Genomic DNA, 17,016 nt, shown 5'->3' on the forward strand with positions numbered 1-17,016 from the left:
AACAAGAAGATGGATTACTGGGCTAATGGTAGACTACTTGGTAGTGTGGATGAGCAGAGGGATCTTGGTGTCCATGTACACAGATCTTTGAAAGTTGCCACCCAGGTAAATAGTGCTGTGAAGAAGGCATATGGCGTACTGGGCTTTATTGGTAGAGGAATTGAGTTCCAGAGTCCTGAGGTCATGTTGCAGTTGTATAAGACTCTGGTGCGGCCTTATCTGGAGTATTGTGTGCAGTTCTGGTCGCCATACTATAGGAAGGGTGTGGAGGCACTGAAACAGGTGCAGAGGAGGTTTACCAGGATGTTGCCTGGTATGGTAGGAAGATCGTATGAGGAAAGGCTGAGGCACTTGGGACTTTTCTCATTGGAGAAAAGAATGTTTAGGGGAGATTTGATAGAGGTGTACAAGATGATTAGGGGTTTAGATAGGGTTGACAGTGAGAACCTTTTTCCGCGTATGGAGTCAGCTGTTACTAGGGGACGTAGCTTTAAATTAAGGGGTGGTAGGTATAGGACAGATGTTAGGGGTAGATTTTTTACTCAGCGGGTTGTGAGTTCATGGAATGCCCTGCCAGTAGCAGTGGTGGACTCTCCCTCTTTAGGGTCATTTAAGCGGGCATTGGATAGGCATATGGAGGTTATTGGGCTAGTGTAGGTTAGGTAGGCTTCGGTCGGCGCAACATCGAGGGCTGAAGGGCCTGTACTGCGCTGTAATTTTATATGTTGTATGTTCTATATAGGGTCATAGTCATTGGCGATTCTATTGTAAGGGGCGTAGATAGGCGGTTCTGTGGCCAAAACGAGATTCCCGGGTGGTACGTTGGCTCCCAGATGCTCGGGTCAGGGATGTCACTGATTTGGCTGCAGAGCATTCTGAAAGAGGAAAGTGGACAGTCAGTTGTCATAGTGCATATAGGCGCCAATGACATAGATAAAAAATGAGATGAGGTCCTGAAAGCAAAATTCAGGGAGCTAGGAGAGAAGTTAAAGAGGAGGACCTCAAAGGTAGTGATCTCGGGATTGCTATCAGTACCACATGCTAGCCAAGATAGAAATAAAAGAATAAACAGGATGAACATGTGGCTTGAGGGATGATGTTAGGGAGGGGTTCAGATTTGTGGCACATTGGGACTGGTTCTGGGGAAGGTGAGACTATTACAAATTGGATGGTCTACACCTGAACCAGACTGGAACCAATGTCATTAGGGGAGTTTTTGCTACTGCTGTTGGGGAGGGTTTAAACTAATTTGGGAGGGGGCTGGGAACCAGATGAGAAGACTAGTATTTAGTGAGGTGGAAACTGGAGACTGTAAGGAGTAGGATCATGAAATTAACATTACCAAGGGAAGAGTGGGCAGAGAGCAGATGAGCATAAAGGAATTGGTGGTCTGAAGTGCATATGCTTTAATACAAGGAGTACAGTGGGTAAGGCAGACAAATTTAGGGCTTGGATTGGTCCCTGGGAGTATGACATTATTGTAATCACAGGGACTTGGTTGAAGGAAGGGCATGGTTGGCAACTAAATGTTCCATGATATAGATGTTTCAGACAGGACAGGGAGGGAAGTAAAAAGAGGGGGGAGGAGTTGCATTGCTGGTCAAAGATGAAATCATGGCTGTGCTAAAGGAGGACACAATGGAGGGCTTGAGCAGTGAGGCATTATAGGTAGAGCTGAAAAATAAGAAGGGTGCAGTTACATTGTTGGGACGGTACTGTAGGCCTCCCAACTGTAAGCGTGAGGTAGGAGAACAAATAGGTTAACAGATTACTGCATGATGTCGAGGAAACAGGGTAGTGGTGATGGGAGATTGTGTCAAAATTCAGCAGGAACTAGGAAATGTGGATTGGGGGCAGCTATTTGAAGGGAAGTTCACAGTTGATATGTGGGAGGCTTTCAAAGATAGGTTGAAGATAATGCAGGATAGACATGTCCCTTTGAAAACAAGGGATAGGAAAGGCAAGATTCATGCACCATGGGTGACAGGAGAAATCATGCGACTAGCCAAGAGGAAAAAGAAAGCATACATAAGGTCTAGGCCACTAAGAACAGAACAGGCTTTGGAGGAATGTCAGGAGAATAGGGCCAATCTTAAATAAGGAATCAAGCGGGCTAAAAGGGGGTCATGAAATTACTTCAGTGAGCAGAATTGAGGAGAATCTCAAGGCCTTTTATTCATAAGAAGCAAGAGGGTAACTAGAGAAAGGATTGGTCCACTGAAGGATAAGAAAGGAAGGATGTGTGTGTTGAACCTGAGAAAATAGTTGAGATTCTCAATGATTACTTTGCATCAGTGCTCACCTGAGAAGAGGGACATGATGGATCTTGAGATTAGGGATAGAAGTTTGTTTGGTCTGGATCACGTTGACATAAGGAGGGAGGATGTTTTGGTTAGACTAAAGGATATTAAGGTGGACAAATCCCCAGGACCAGATGGGATCTATCCTAGGTTGCTGGGGGAGGCAAGTGAGGAAATAGCTGGGGCCCTGACAGATATCTTTGTAGCATCCTTAAACATCGGTGAAGTGCCGGAGGACTGGAGGGTTGCTAATTTTGGCCCCCCTGTGAGAGAAGGGTAGTTGGGATTTTCCGGATAATTACAGACCAGTGAGCCTGACATCAGTGGTGGGAAAGTTGCTGGAGAAGATACTGAGGGATAGGATCTATTTATATTTGGAAGAGAATGGGCTTCTCAGTGATGGGCAACATGGTTTTGTGCGGGGGAGATTGTGCCTTATCAACTTAATAGAGTTCTTCGAGGAAGTGACCAAGTTGATAAATGAAGGAAAGGCTATAGATACCATATACATGGACTTTAGTGAGGCATTTGATAATGTTCCCCATGATAGACTAATGGAGATAGTGAAGTCACATGGTGTGTAGGGTGTTGTAGTTCGGTGGATAAAGAACTGTTTGAGCAACAGGGCGCAGAGAGTAGTAGTTGAAGGGAGTTTTTGAAATGGAAAAAGGTGACCAGTGGTGTTCCACAGGGATCAGTGCTGGGGCCACTGTTGCTTGTGATATACGTAGATGATCAGGAAGAGAGCATTGGTGGTCTGATCAATAAGTTTGCAGATGACACAAAGATTGGTGGAGTAGCAAAAAGTATAGGGGGCTTTCAAAGAATACAGGAGAATATAGACTGGAGAATTGGGCGGAGAAGTGGCAGATGGAATTCAATCTGGGCAAATGTGAGGTGATGCATTTTGGAAAGTCTAATTCGAGAGCAAGCTATACTGTAAATGGAAGAACCTTGGGAAAAGTTGATGAGCAGAGAGATCTGGGAGTGCAGGTCCATTGTACCCTGAAGGTGGCTGCACAGGTGAATAGAGTTGCATTCATCAGATGGGTTAATGAGTATAAGAGCTGGCAGGTCATGTTCAAACTGTACAAGACGTTGGTTCGGCTGCCTTTAGAATACTGTGGAAGCTTTGGAGAGGGTGCAGAGAAGGTTTACAAGGATGTTGCCTGGTATGGAAAGTGCTAACTATGAAGAGAGGTTGAGTAGGTTAGGATTGTTTTCATTAGAAAAAAAGGAGATTGAGGCGGGGACCTGATTGAGGTCTACAACATCATAAAGGGTGTAGACAGGGTAGATAGAGATAAGCTTTTTCCCAGGGTGAGGGATTCAATAATGAGAGGTCACGCATTCAAGGTGAGAGGAGAAAACTTTAAGGGGGATGCATGTTGCAAGTACTTTACACAGAGGATGGTAGGTGCCTGGAACACCTTGGCAGCAGAGGGAGTAGAGGCAGGCATGGTAGATTCATTTAAGGTGCGTCTGGACAGATGCAGTAGGTGGGGTGCAGAGGGATACAGATCCTTAGGAATTGGACGATAGGTTTAGACAGTGGACTTGGATCGGTACAGGCTTGGAGGGCCAAATGGCCTGTTCCTTGGCAGTAAATTTTCTTTGTTCTTTTTTCTGAAAGCAAGTCATCCCATAGCTGGAAGGACTGCTGAAGAGACTGGCTATTTGTCTAATTTGAACTTAGTTTGTATTTCTGTTTTAATCAGTGATTGATGTTGCAAGTTATTTCAGCTAGGAATGCACACACCGTGCTGCAGATGTATGGTACAGTATTTCAGCTTTAACATTATTTTTTTACCAGGCAGGAAGTGTCCACAGGAACCTAACTCTGTCTTTTAATGTTGATTCCTAGAGGATAGCAACAATTTTTAGGAGTACAGATTCAACTAAGTGAGAACTTACTATATTGCTCCTAACACACCCTTCAACAATCCCAGTTAGACTCGAACTTAATGATGATATTAAGGCTATGTTAGATTTTGGTGGTTATAGTTTCGCTAATGATGGCTGAAGGACTGACACAATGCTCGGATCTGTGTCCAAGTTCAGAGTTCTTGATAAGTGTAACATTGAAAATTATTCTCACCATTTACACAAGATCCATTTTGTGGCAATTGAACAGAATTGAAAGATAAAACATTTTAGAATGAAATGTGGCAGTATTGATGAAAGATGGAATGCATACTGTATCAGAAACTGTTTTAAAAAGACAATGTCGGTCTGGTTACAGATCTAAAACCTAAATGGGATATTTACATTAGTGGGCTTGTACCACACTCTCTCGACTCCTGGCAGAAAATGGAAGATAAAACCTTTCAACAAATTGGGCAATTTAGGAGGAATAATAAAATTGTTTTTTAGGGAATTTAATTTGTTTAATTAGAACATAGAACATAGAACATAGAACAATACAGCGCAGTACAGGCCCTTCGGCCCTCGATGTTGCGCCGATCAAAGCCCACCTAACCTACACTAACCCACTATCCTCCATATACCTATCCAATGCCCGCTTAAATACCCATAAAGAGGGAGAGTCCACTACTGCTACTGGCAGGGCATTCCATGATCTTACGACTCGCTGAGTGAAGAACCTACCCCTAACATCAGTCCTATATCTACCCCCCCTTAATTTAAAGCTATGCCCCCTTGTAATAGCTGACTCCATACGTGGAAAAAGGTTCTCACTGTCAACCCTATCTAACCCCCTAATCATCTTGTACACCTCTATCAAATCACCCCTAAACCTTCTTTTCTCCAAAGAAAACAACCCCAAGTGCCTCAGCCTTTCCTCATAGGATCTTCCTACCATACCAGGCAACATCCTGGTAAACTTCCTCTGCACCCGTTCCAGTGCCTCCACATCCTTCCTATAGTATGGCGACCAAAACTGCACACAATATTCCAGATGCGGCCGCACCAGAGTCTTATACAACTGCAGCATGACCTCAGGACTCCGGAACTCAATTCCTCTACCAATAAAAGCCAGTACGCCATATGCCTTCTTCACTGCACTATTTACCTGGGTAAATAGTGATTCTGATAGGAAAAATGAATGAAAAACAAATAATTCTTCAACTTGTACAGTACCTCTTCCACAAGCAATATGTTTGTACAGGTAATGTGTCTAAAAAGTGGCAGCCTGGGGGTCATACCATGCCAAATTTGAGATCTTGACAACTTTCAGTGCAGATGAGTCAAATCAAGAGTTGCTCAGATCATTTGAAGTGCAGGAAAAGAGAACCATTTATCTAACACTAATGAATTTGTGCACGGCAACTTAAAAAACATGTCCAGATTTCAGAGGTCACTGAATTTCAGGTAGCCAAATTTGAGACATTGTACCTGTAAATGTATATATAGAACTATGTTAAGCAGTACATTAGTTGGACGGTTTAGGTGTCCATCATTGGACCTTGCTGTTTCACAATAGTATCGAGCATCACTCTGTTCTGGAAGAGCTATTTCAGATTTGTCCCAGAGAGCAAATGTCATCCCAGGCTTCATTTCTCCTTAAACTTCTAAAAGGAGTTGAGGGATCTCTTCTTCACTGAGATTATCTGTTCAGCTGTCCATCTTTTGTCCTTACTCACTAACCTGAATTACTCCCCGGATTCAATTCTGCCCTTCACCTGAAATGCTCTTCTATTCCACCTCAAGCAATCTTTCTCTTTTTTTACTAAAACCAGTTTCCATTAACTTGCTAGCCATAAGAGTTATCTTCATGAGCCCCATTCTGACTGGCATTTTAAGTGGTTCCCTCTCCTCAGATATTGTCAACACTCTCTCCCTTTCAAAATTGTGCCTTTTTGAAACTGCCATTTTGCAGTCATGATGCATTTCATGGCTGCCATCATTCTATTGGAGAATGTAACTTTCATGAATCACTTTCTTTCCAATGCGCAATGACTACCAATGTTTCCAAATTTTACTTATGAAATTGTATCGGAATATTTATATTCAAATCTATTTATTGGCGTGTAATTCTAAATAAGAAAACATTTCCTATTTATTTTATGCTACTTACAGCATTTGATACTGTAATGCAGCCCATTTAACATCCTAATTTTTCAAGGTTATAGCACTCAGCTGGATGAATCTAAACTAAATTTATATGCTAATACATCAGAACTTAGTCCCTTGCTAATCAGGGTATGATTGGCGCTGTAATTGATTGTGTGATTTCATCATGAATATGCTACAGTATGATCAGCCCTCAACCTTAAATTAAGCTTGTACTTGCTGACTGTAATCAGTTGTTGTGCCTTATTTTCTCCAATGATCTGTGCATCATTTCCTAGTTGTTTAAAAAAAATGATTTGTAATTCTCTTTGCACTTTTAGAAACGTATATATTGGTACCAATAAACAGTATATAGCCATCTTCTTCATTCTTCAGTAAAACTGTCAGTTCTTCTTAACTTTCAGCAAAACATCAATGGACTTGAATGTTTTCAGTTTTCAGGGCCTTCACCAATTTCAGTATTGTGAGAATGCAATAAAATTCTGCAAAATGGAAAAACATTTACTAAGATAACACAAAGGAAGGCACAGATAAAGGCACAAAAGTAAGTTTAGCTGAGTAAAGCTGAAGTTAACTGTTGATGTGTTGGTGGTCTGGAATTGCAGAATTGGGAGCTTTGACCTTTGATCTTCAATGAATCTATGCATGGATTTGAATTGCAGGAACTCCATCCTCAAGTGTTTACACCATATTGCATTAGTATTTGTCGTATTTCTAACTACCTGGTTCTTCTTTCCTTAATGCCCACATGACAGCAAGGTGGGACATGTCGTCAACCATCCTAGGAAAGTGGGTTGCATCCCTAGGTAAGTTTCGAGGGTCAGAACCATCATCACAACCAGGCCATTAAAGGTTATTGGATATTTAAACATGGATTTTCTCCATAAGCCAAGTAGATTCATAAGTTGGACGTCTGCCTGAAGATCAAATGTCCCTTGTTGAGAATCATTGATTTATGGTATTCTTTGCTGATGTGACACAATATACTCCCTTTTTCTGGTGCGCTGTGCTTCTGTACATTCCTGTGGTATCGAAAATAGATTTTGTTGATGTTAAATTTTTTTTTATTAAACTTAATCAAATCTACTGCCAGTTTATAGGTCGTAAAGATATTTCTCATGTTAAATCATTAATTAAAATTTCCTCTTTATTTTATTACTATTCTGTTCTTTTGATTTACTGTGCTCTTTGTATTGCTACATCGTGCACATGATATCAGGAGTATTAGGTGAGATTACCATTTAAATATTGAAGATTTTTTTGTTTGAACGATAGCAGTGAAGATTTTTTGATTGCAAACTATTACAATATTTTTCAAAGTATTTGTCATATCACCATTGGAAGATTGTTCTATCTTCACTAATACTGTTATAGTGTAGTTACTTCTGAATTTGTTAGAACTAAACTAAAGAGAAAAAAGACGTTGAATTAGTAAGACGTAATATTATAGAAACAAGCAAAAAGTAAATTGGAAAAAAGGTTATGACCATGATAAGGAAAGCAATAAAACAATATGAAAGGAGATTTTTTTTAACTGTAAAGTGTATAATGTTTAAATCTAGCACAAGAGCACCATAATGCAAATGCTGGAAAGCTGAAACAGGCAATGCTGTAAATGTTCAGTGTTTACAGAGAGAGAATCATAGTTAACATTTCTAAACAGTGAACCTTCATTAGCATAATTCAGTCTATCACTGAAAATAGAATTGAGGAGGCAAGACCTTGGATGGGATTGTGAGTTCATAGATATTAAGTAAAAATTTAATGCCCATCATCAGTGGTTGGGTTGTATGGCCTTTATCTGTATTGCAATTTCCATTTTTAATGTTTAGTGAATTGGGTCTTGACATTATTCAACAAAGTAACAGCAATCTAAACCACATGTATTAAAGTGTCTAAAGAGATAAGCTATCAGTATTCCACTTGAACCAATTAAAATATTCTTTAATTAATATTTTTGATAACACTCTCTCTGTTTGGAAATCACTGACACATTAAGGAAGGAACTGGCAGATATTTCTAAGCCGAAATATGAATGAGCAATTGAATTACCATAAACCACTGAAGTGAAAAGATTAGCGTTGAACTCTGGAATGATGGTTATTTTACTAAAACTTTAACTTCGATCCCTTACATTGTCACACTTTCTGACTCTCTCTGGCAGTTTGTGTTTTCTCCAGATTTAGTCCATTTTGTTTAATGAAAACTGCCCTCAGTCACCAGAATTATAATGTAACATTCATGATTTTAATGTTTAGAAATAATTGGTAAGTAGAAACTGTCTGGCTACAATTCAGTTAATTTTTAAGCATTTGTATGCGAAATCAATTTTAAAGCTCTACGTTTCAACCTTGAAGTTTGGATTCCGCAATTTTAATAGATAAAATTGAGTAATCGCTGTTAATTTGGTTCTAATATATGACATTAAAATATATATCGAAGATGCATGAAATTTTGTTTTGCTAATTTTTCCCAATGTTTCATCTTATGTAAATTTCTACAAATATATTTCCATCTGTAAATGAGCTGAAAGTAAGATTAAATGAAATGCAAATAAGTTGAGCGATAAGAAAAGTTTAACTGCTTTCATTTCAAGTCATGCGTAAAGTTCCCAAATCAGTTTTCAATATACATTTGGATAAATCAATAATGTTCATTTCTCATTTAGCTTACGACTTGCCATAGTTTTAATGTCCTATTACACCAATATCATATTGCACTTATGTACAAAATAACGTCGGTGTACAAAATATTGCATTGCAAAGCCTGAATATTCACCTGGGTTTTTTTTTTAATGCATTCTCTTCAATGCATTATATGCTTACACCACTTAGTGAGATGAAAAGATACATGATGCATTCTTTTTGCTGTTACCATTATTGGAGTAACATCTAGGATGTTGACACCTCAGTTTTGAATGAAAATTGATCCATCCAAGATGTAGTTTATCTGGCAGGAGAGCTTGGTAGTAATAGCGTTATCACAACATTGCTGCTGTTGACCTTCTTGGTGGTATAGGTCATTGGGTTTGGGATCACCGTCAAAGTAAGCTTGGGGAGCTTCTGTAGTGTATCTTGTGAATAGAGCAACTACATTCTAATGGCAATGCAGAGTTGGATATGAAGTGTAATAAAGGAGAACTAATCAGGCAAACTCCTCTATCCTAGATGGTGCCAAGCTATGTCCAGGCAAGCAATGATCTGAGTTTTGTCACATATCTGCTTTGAGCATTGTAAGGTTCCCCATGGGAGACTGATTAGCAAGGTTGGATCTCATGGAATACAGGGAGAACTAGCCATTTGGATACAGAACTGACTCAAAGGTAGAAGACACAGGTTGGTGGTTGAGGGTTGTTTTTCAGACTCGAGGCCTGTGACCAGTGGAGTGCCAATAGGATAGGTGCTGGGTTCTCTACTTTTTGTCATTTACATAAATGATTTGGATGTGAGCATAAGAGATACAATTAGGAAGTTTGCAGATGACACCAAAATTGGAGGTGTAGTGGACAGCGAAGAGGGTTACCTCAGATTACAACAGGATCTTGACCAGATAGGCCAATGGGCTGAGAAGTGGCAGATGGAGTTTAATTCAGATAAATGCGAGGTGCTGCATTTTGGGAAAGCAAATCTTAGCAGGACTTATACACTTAATGGTAAGGTCCTAGGGAGTGTTTCTGAACAAAGAGACCTTGGAATGCAGGTTCATAGCTCCTTGAAAGTGGAGTCTCAGGTAGATAGGATAGTGAAGAAGGCATTTGGTATGCTATCCTTTATTGATCAGAGTATTGAGTACAGGAGTTGGGAGGTCATCTTGCGGCTGTACAGGATATTGGTTAGGCCACTGTTGGAATATTGCGTGCAATTCTGGTGTCCTTCCTATCGGAAAGGTGTTGTGAAACTTGAAAGAGTTCAGAAAAGAGTTATAAGGATGTTGCCAGGGTTGGAGAATTTGAGCTACAGGGAGAGGCTGAACAGGCTGGGGATGTTTTCCCTGGAGCATCGGAGGCCGAGGGGTGACCTTATAGAGGTTTACAAAATTATGATGGGCATGGATAGGATAAATAGACAAAATCTTTTCCCTGGGGTCAGGGAGTCCAGAACTAGAGGGCGAGAGGGGAAAGATATAAAAGAGGCCTAAGAGGCAACCTTTTCACGCAGAGGGTGGTAAGTGTATGGAATGAGCTGCCAGAGGAAATGGTGGAGGCTGGTACAATTGCAACATTTAAAAGGCATTTGGATGGGTATATGAATAGGAAGGGTTTGGAGGGATATGGGCCGGCTGCTGGCAAGTGTGACTAGATTGGTTTGGGATATCTGGTCAGCATGGACAGGTTGGACTGAAGGGTCTGTTTCTGAGCTGTACATCTCTATGACTCGAGAAGTGGTGCAAATGTGTTTAGGGATCAGATGTGAACTGCTTGTCACATAGTACCTTTTCTCTGTCCTGCTGTTGACATAACAGTCCAGTTATAATCCTGCTGGTTGGTGATCCCAAAGAGGTTGATGGTGAGAAACTTAGCAACTATGCTTTTATTGAAGGTTACTGGAAGGGAGGGACTTTCACATGTTTGTGGTTATCCTTACCTTGCAATTGTCAGTGAATGATAGGTAACATTTTCAGCCCACAGTGTAAACTGCTGTGGATGAATTTTATATCCCCAGTAATTCCAAAGCATGCTACCCACGCAGCATAATTAACAAGTTATGATCGTAGAAATGTATAGCACAATAGGATACCATTCAGCCTATTGTGTTGAGCTGGCTCTTTTGAAAGAGTAGTCACGTTTTGTATGACAACTGTACTTTTTGCTAATAATTATTGCTCTTCCTCAAGTACCTGTCCAAATCATTTTTCAAAATTCTTGACCAAATTAACTTTTGCCATTTGTTCAGGTGGTGTTTTCCAGATTGTGAGAATTCTAAAATCGTAGGGGGTGGGGCTAGGGGAGTTCTCATCTCCTCTTTAGATATCATGCTGGTGATTTTAAATCTCTAGTTATTGACTCACTTCCCAAATGAAATTTTTTTTTCTGTTTCTCAAAATTTGTCTAATTGAAAACCTCTATTTGGTTACCACTTAATCTTTTCAAAACAGTCCTAATCTGAACTAAAATTCCTCATCCCTGGTAACAGATGATAAACCATCTCCCCACCCTTTAAAAGGCTTCTCCAGTTTTCATGATGTGTGGTGCCTCGTGACAATATACCAGCTAAAGCCCAGTCAGTGATTTATAAAGTTTAACATAATCTCTTTGCTTTTACTTTGCAATCCTCTACTTTTAAGCCCAAGTATTAGTTTTCCTAAAGTACATCATTTTACATGGCTCTGCATTGAACTGAATTTGCCGAGTTCACGAAGTTATCTGTGACCTCCTGCAGTTTAGCCTTGTTTTTTTAACACTTCCACAGGATGTAGATAGTCATTGGCAAGACCAAGATTTGTTCCCTATCTTTTATTGTCATTGAGAAGGTAGTTGTTAACTATTATTTGAATATACCTGAATGTCTTGCTTGATCATTTCAGAGCAGTTAAGAGTAAACCATATTGCTGTGGGTCTGAAATCACATAGACGCAGGTCACGATAGCAGATTTCCTTTCCTAGAGGGTATTAATGAACCTGATGGATTTTTATGACAAACCAATGCTTTCAATGTCACAGTTACTGATATTGGCTGTTTTTTCCCTTATCAACTATTCACTATACCAAGTGGTGCGTTATATGCAAATTTTGTAATGCTACTCCCTATAATAAGTCTAAGATTTTTATGGAAAATTGAAAAGCGTATTGGACCTTAAACTCACCCTTTCAGATACAACTGCAAATTTGTTCCAATATTTTCCATTCATCACCATCCTTTGCTTGCTGTTACTGAGTCAATTTTGTATGCATACTGCAAGGATATATTTAATTTCATGGGCTTAAATCTTCTGTATAGTACTTTCTCACTTAGTTTCCAAGATGCATATACTGTATACATGTAATGTGCTACCTTGATTTGACCTGCTGCATCAAAATTAAATACTCTGAGACATTGTGTAAGAAATTGGACATTGGACCAACGATTATACCTCATGCCTGATACCCAATTCTGTTGCAGTCAGTCAAACCAAACAACAAGCAGAGCGTATATCTAATCAATGTGCTAACATCTGTTTAGCGTTTCCATCCCTCCACTTTTAGCCCAACATCTCCTCAATCAATATTGATGATACTGTTAAATGATCTTATCCTTCTCAAATGTCATTTATTATTCCTTACAACGCAAAGGACTTCTGTTGTCCTCTTACAAAATATCTGGACATTTAGAGGCAGGCTGGGAGGTGAAGGAAACTTGGAATAACCAATCAATTTTGATGGAGATTAGTTCTTCCATGTATCGTGGACAGATATTAAACTGTTATTGACAATGATTTGTGAACATTGTCTTTCAGACTGAGCATTAGTTTGAGACTGATCTGTGGTATGATAATGCACTTCGAAAACAAAAATATTTAAATAGATGTCAAAGGTTAGAACGAATAGAGGCTTCCTTTCAAAGCTTTTTTGGAACACAGTCTACAGCCATCACGTTTCTTTTATTGCAGGCTCATTGTGGTCATTAACAGGAGCAGTATTGTATGCCGTCTATATAGTCATGATCAAAAGAAAAGTTGACCGAGAAGACAAACTTGACATACCCATGTTTTTTGGTAAGTTTGACAACCACGCAGCATATACTGTAGTTCTTTTAAATTATAAAAGCAACCATGGTTGCATGTTTTGAGATAACCACAGTAACTTGCTCAAGTTCCTACTGTAGATATATCCACGTCACTGACTTATCTTACATTAGGATAATGGAAACCTTAAACTTCGTGAATTTCTGAAATGATTTAAACAATGCTGATTTTATACTCTGATACAACCATTTTATGGAAAGTATGTAGTGCAATTCATAAACCAAGCTACATCATCTAATTTCAAGTGTAGATCATGATTTGGTTGTGTCTTACAACTGTGTCCTCCACAACCACCTGATGAAGGAGCAGCGCTCGGCAAGTTAGTGCTTCAAATTAAACCTGTTGGGCTACAACCTGATGTTGTGTGATTTTTAACTAAGAGTAGATCACACATCTTCACAATTGTATATAAGCTATCATCTGTATGAATTTACACATGAGCTGGAATTTTGCCACTCCCCAGGTGTGGGGAAATTACATTGTCAGGCTGGGGGCTGCAGGACGACCTGATAAAATGCTGGGGAATCACATCATTACAGCTCTCCAACACATTTCCACCACTGGGGTGAAGCTCAGCTCTCTACCAAATGGAAGTGAGTCACCTCTTTGAAAGAGAGATTAGGTGTCTTTTCCCCAGCTTTTGGCACTTCACCAAAGGAGGAAGCAACCCTGCTTTGTGGAGGACACCAGGTCCTGGGGGGGGGGCATCAATGCTATCACTAGCTATACATTTTCTCTTGCTTCTCCTGCCTGCGTGGCCCACATGAAAAAAGATTATTGAATGCTCACTTTTCTGAGGATGCTTCAAATTTATTTTGGCGTGCAAAGGCTACCTCTCTGTGGTTCAGTAACAGTCCCAGAACTGCTGGTCTTTTGATTATGCTGGCAGCATACAAGGCTTGTGTGCTGTCCATAATTGGCCACTTCCTCCTCCAGCAATCTCTTAACTGCTTCCCCAGCAATATGGCAGGGGGAGTTACAACTCATGCCAAAGCATGTTGGCCTTCTGAAAACCAACTCAATGATGGGATCTCCTCTACTTCCACAAGGTCTCACTTAGTCATAGAATCATATGGAAACAGACCCTTCAGTCTAACTCCATCCATGCCGACCCAATACCTCAACCCATCTAGTCCCATTTGCCAGCACCTGGCCCATTTCCCTCCAAACCCCTCGGATTCATATACCCATTCAGATGCCTTTTAAATGTTGTAATTGTGCCAGCCTGCACCACTTCCTCTGGTTGCTCATTCTATACACATACCACCCTCTGCGTGAAAAAGTTGCCCCTTAGGTCTCTTTTATATCCTTCCTCTCTCAACCTAAACCTATGCCCTCTAGTTCTGGACTCCCCGACCCCAGGGAAAAGACTTTGTCTATTTATTCTATCCATGCCCCTCATAATTTTGTAAACATCTATAAGGTCACCCCTCAGCCTCTGACGCTCCAGGGGAAATAGCCCCAGCCTGTTCAGCCTCTCCCAATAGCTCAAATCCTCCAACCCTGACAACATCTTTTTAAATCTTCTCTGAACCCTTTCAAGTTTCACAACATCTTTCCTATATAAAGGAGACTAGAATTGCACGCAATATTCCAATAATGGCCTAACCAATGTCCTATAGAGCCGCAACATTACCTCCCAACTCCTGTACTCAATACTCTGACCAATAAAGGAAAGCATACCAAATGCCTTCCTCACTATCCTACCTACCTGCGACTCCACTTTCAAGGAGCCATGAACCTGCACTCCAAGGTCTCTTTGTTCAGCAACACTCCCTAGGACCTTACCATGAAGTGTATAAGTCCTGCTAAGATTTGCTTTCCCAAAATGCAGCACCTCACATTTATCTAAATTAAACTCCATCTGCCACTTCTCAGCCCATTGACCCATCTGATCAATATCATTGTAATCTGAGATAACCAAGCCATGCACCAGTTGAGAGTATGCAGTATTCATTTGCACATGATATAATTCAAATAATTTGTAAGGTCTATCATGATAATTGATGTGTATTTTGGCATTTTTATTTGTATACTTGATGAGTTTATAAACATTGTAATTTTTATTTAGGTATCCTGTACAATTATTATTTGCAATTAGAAACATTAATATCAGGAGCAAATGTCATGCTGAAAGTTTGTGCTTTAAAAATTCAGCAAAGCTACGACACCAGTAAACAAGCAACATGGAAAATTGCCTAGGTGTATCAAAACAGGCCAAATCCATTCTGGCCAATTGCCACCCCTTCAGATTATTGTTGATTACCAGCAAATGATGGAAGGTCTCATCAACAATACAACTACATAGAATGTTAATTCGGCCACATTTGGAATGTTGTGTCCAGTTCTGGTTGTCACACTACGAGAAGGATGTGAAGGCTTTGAAGAGAACACAGAAACAGTTTAGTAGGATATTGCCTGGTTAAGAGGGTATTAGCTCTGACAAGAGATTGGACAAACCTTGTTTGTTTTCACTTGAACTTTGAAGGATGAAGCATGACCTGATAGAAGTTTACAAAATTGAGGAGCATGGATAGAATGGACAGTCAAAGTCTTTTTCCCAATTACTAGGGGACATATGCTTAAGGTAAAAGGAGGTAAGTTTAAAGGAGGTGAGAGGCAAGTTCTTTTACATAGGGAGTGATAAGTGCCTGAAATGCCGTGTCAAAGGAGGTGGTGGAGGCAGATACAATAGCAACGTTTAAGAGGCATCTTGATAGCTCCCTGAATAGTCAAAGAATAGAGGGATATGGACCACATAGATGCAAATGGTTTTTAATTTAGAAAGGCATCACATATGACGCAGTCTTGGTGGGCTGAAGGACCTGTTCCTGTGACGGACTGTTCTTTGTTTGTTATTCCATCAGTGTTCAATTTGGGTTTCATTTGGTTTCTGATCTAATTACACCTATGATGCAAAGGTGTATAAAAGAGCTGAATTCAGAAGCCAGCTATGATTGATTTCCCTTTATGTAAAGGCAACATTTGACTGTGTTATGACATTGGGTAAACCCCTCTGCTAATTTAAACCAGCAATACAGATAAGATTCATCCCGTGCTCTATTCTGTTAAAATTTGAGAGGAAAAGAACTATCCCAAAAGTCACTATTTAAAGTTAAAATTTCAGAAGTTATTCTCTGTTAGACTTAAGGATTTATTAGCTAACAACTATTTACAATTCCTTTCTCTTAAACCTATTTTCTACCTCCCCCTCTTCAATACTGGCCTGATAAAAATCCCGATTACAATTAAATTTTTTTAAAAATCACATTTCAAAATTGGTCAGTTTTGCCGAGTGTCATCTGTCTTCTTTTCTTCTTGGGAATTCTGCTTCCCAGGTCTTTGATAGATGATGGTACCTTTTAAGAGAGCAGATGTTTCTGCGAGCAGTCTCTCTAGTTATTGGTTCTAGCTGCTCTTTGCTGCTCTGGATAACTGTTCAAAATGTCTGATATTTATACCCCAAAACATCAGATCATTTCATTGGTTTAGTGTTGTTAAACATTATTTTTTCAAATTTGATTGGATTTTGGTAACTTGGGGCATAATTTAAAGTGGCCAAATTCGAGTTTGTTTTTATTATCCTGGCAACACAGCTAGGTAATTGTTTCAATCCACTGTTACATTTTAAATTTTCCAGTACTCACAGTGCTTCTCTAAATCCTTGCTAGCTTTTCAACCGTTAAAGGTATAGTACACGCACATCTTCATAACAATTGAGTGTGGCATCAAGAAGTCCTTGTCATGTTGAGTTCATTGGAAAACAACGAAACACTCTCTACTAGTTGGAGTGATACCTAACATGATACTCATCCCTTGGATAGGGACAAGGAGCTCTGAAACGAGAGGAAATTTCAAAGCCAATGAAATGTGTGTGTCTGGTGGCTTGTGGAGTGAACCACAACATCATATTGGTAGGAATTTATGAAATCCTTGTGCTATATTGAGCTGTCCAACCAGATTC

General features: G+C 39.8%; 1 protein-coding gene across 8 annotated transcripts in view; it reads left to right on the forward strand.

Annotated features, from left to right (window-relative positions):
• Positions 1-17,016, forward strand: part of LOC140482335 (solute carrier family 35 member F5-like) — a 117,791-nt gene that overhangs the window by 55,846 nt on the left and 44,929 nt on the right. For 7 of the 8 annotated variants that reach the window (XM_072579629.1, XM_072579632.1, XM_072579630.1 and 4 more), the window contains 2 exons: positions 7,088-7,138; positions 12,918-13,022. In XM_072579629.1, coding sequence (XP_072435730.1) covers positions 7,088-7,138; positions 12,918-13,022 — 156 coding nt within the window. The remainder of the gene's footprint in view (positions 1-7,087; positions 7,139-12,917; positions 13,023-17,016) is intronic. The other variant, XM_072579634.1, reaches the window with a different exon arrangement.

Source organism: Chiloscyllium punctatum, chromosome 10 (genome assembly GCF_047496795.1).
Source record: "Chiloscyllium punctatum isolate Juve2018m chromosome 10, sChiPun1.3, whole genome shotgun sequence".
Taxonomy (NCBI): Eukaryota; Metazoa; Chordata; class Chondrichthyes; order Orectolobiformes; family Hemiscylliidae; genus Chiloscyllium; species Chiloscyllium punctatum.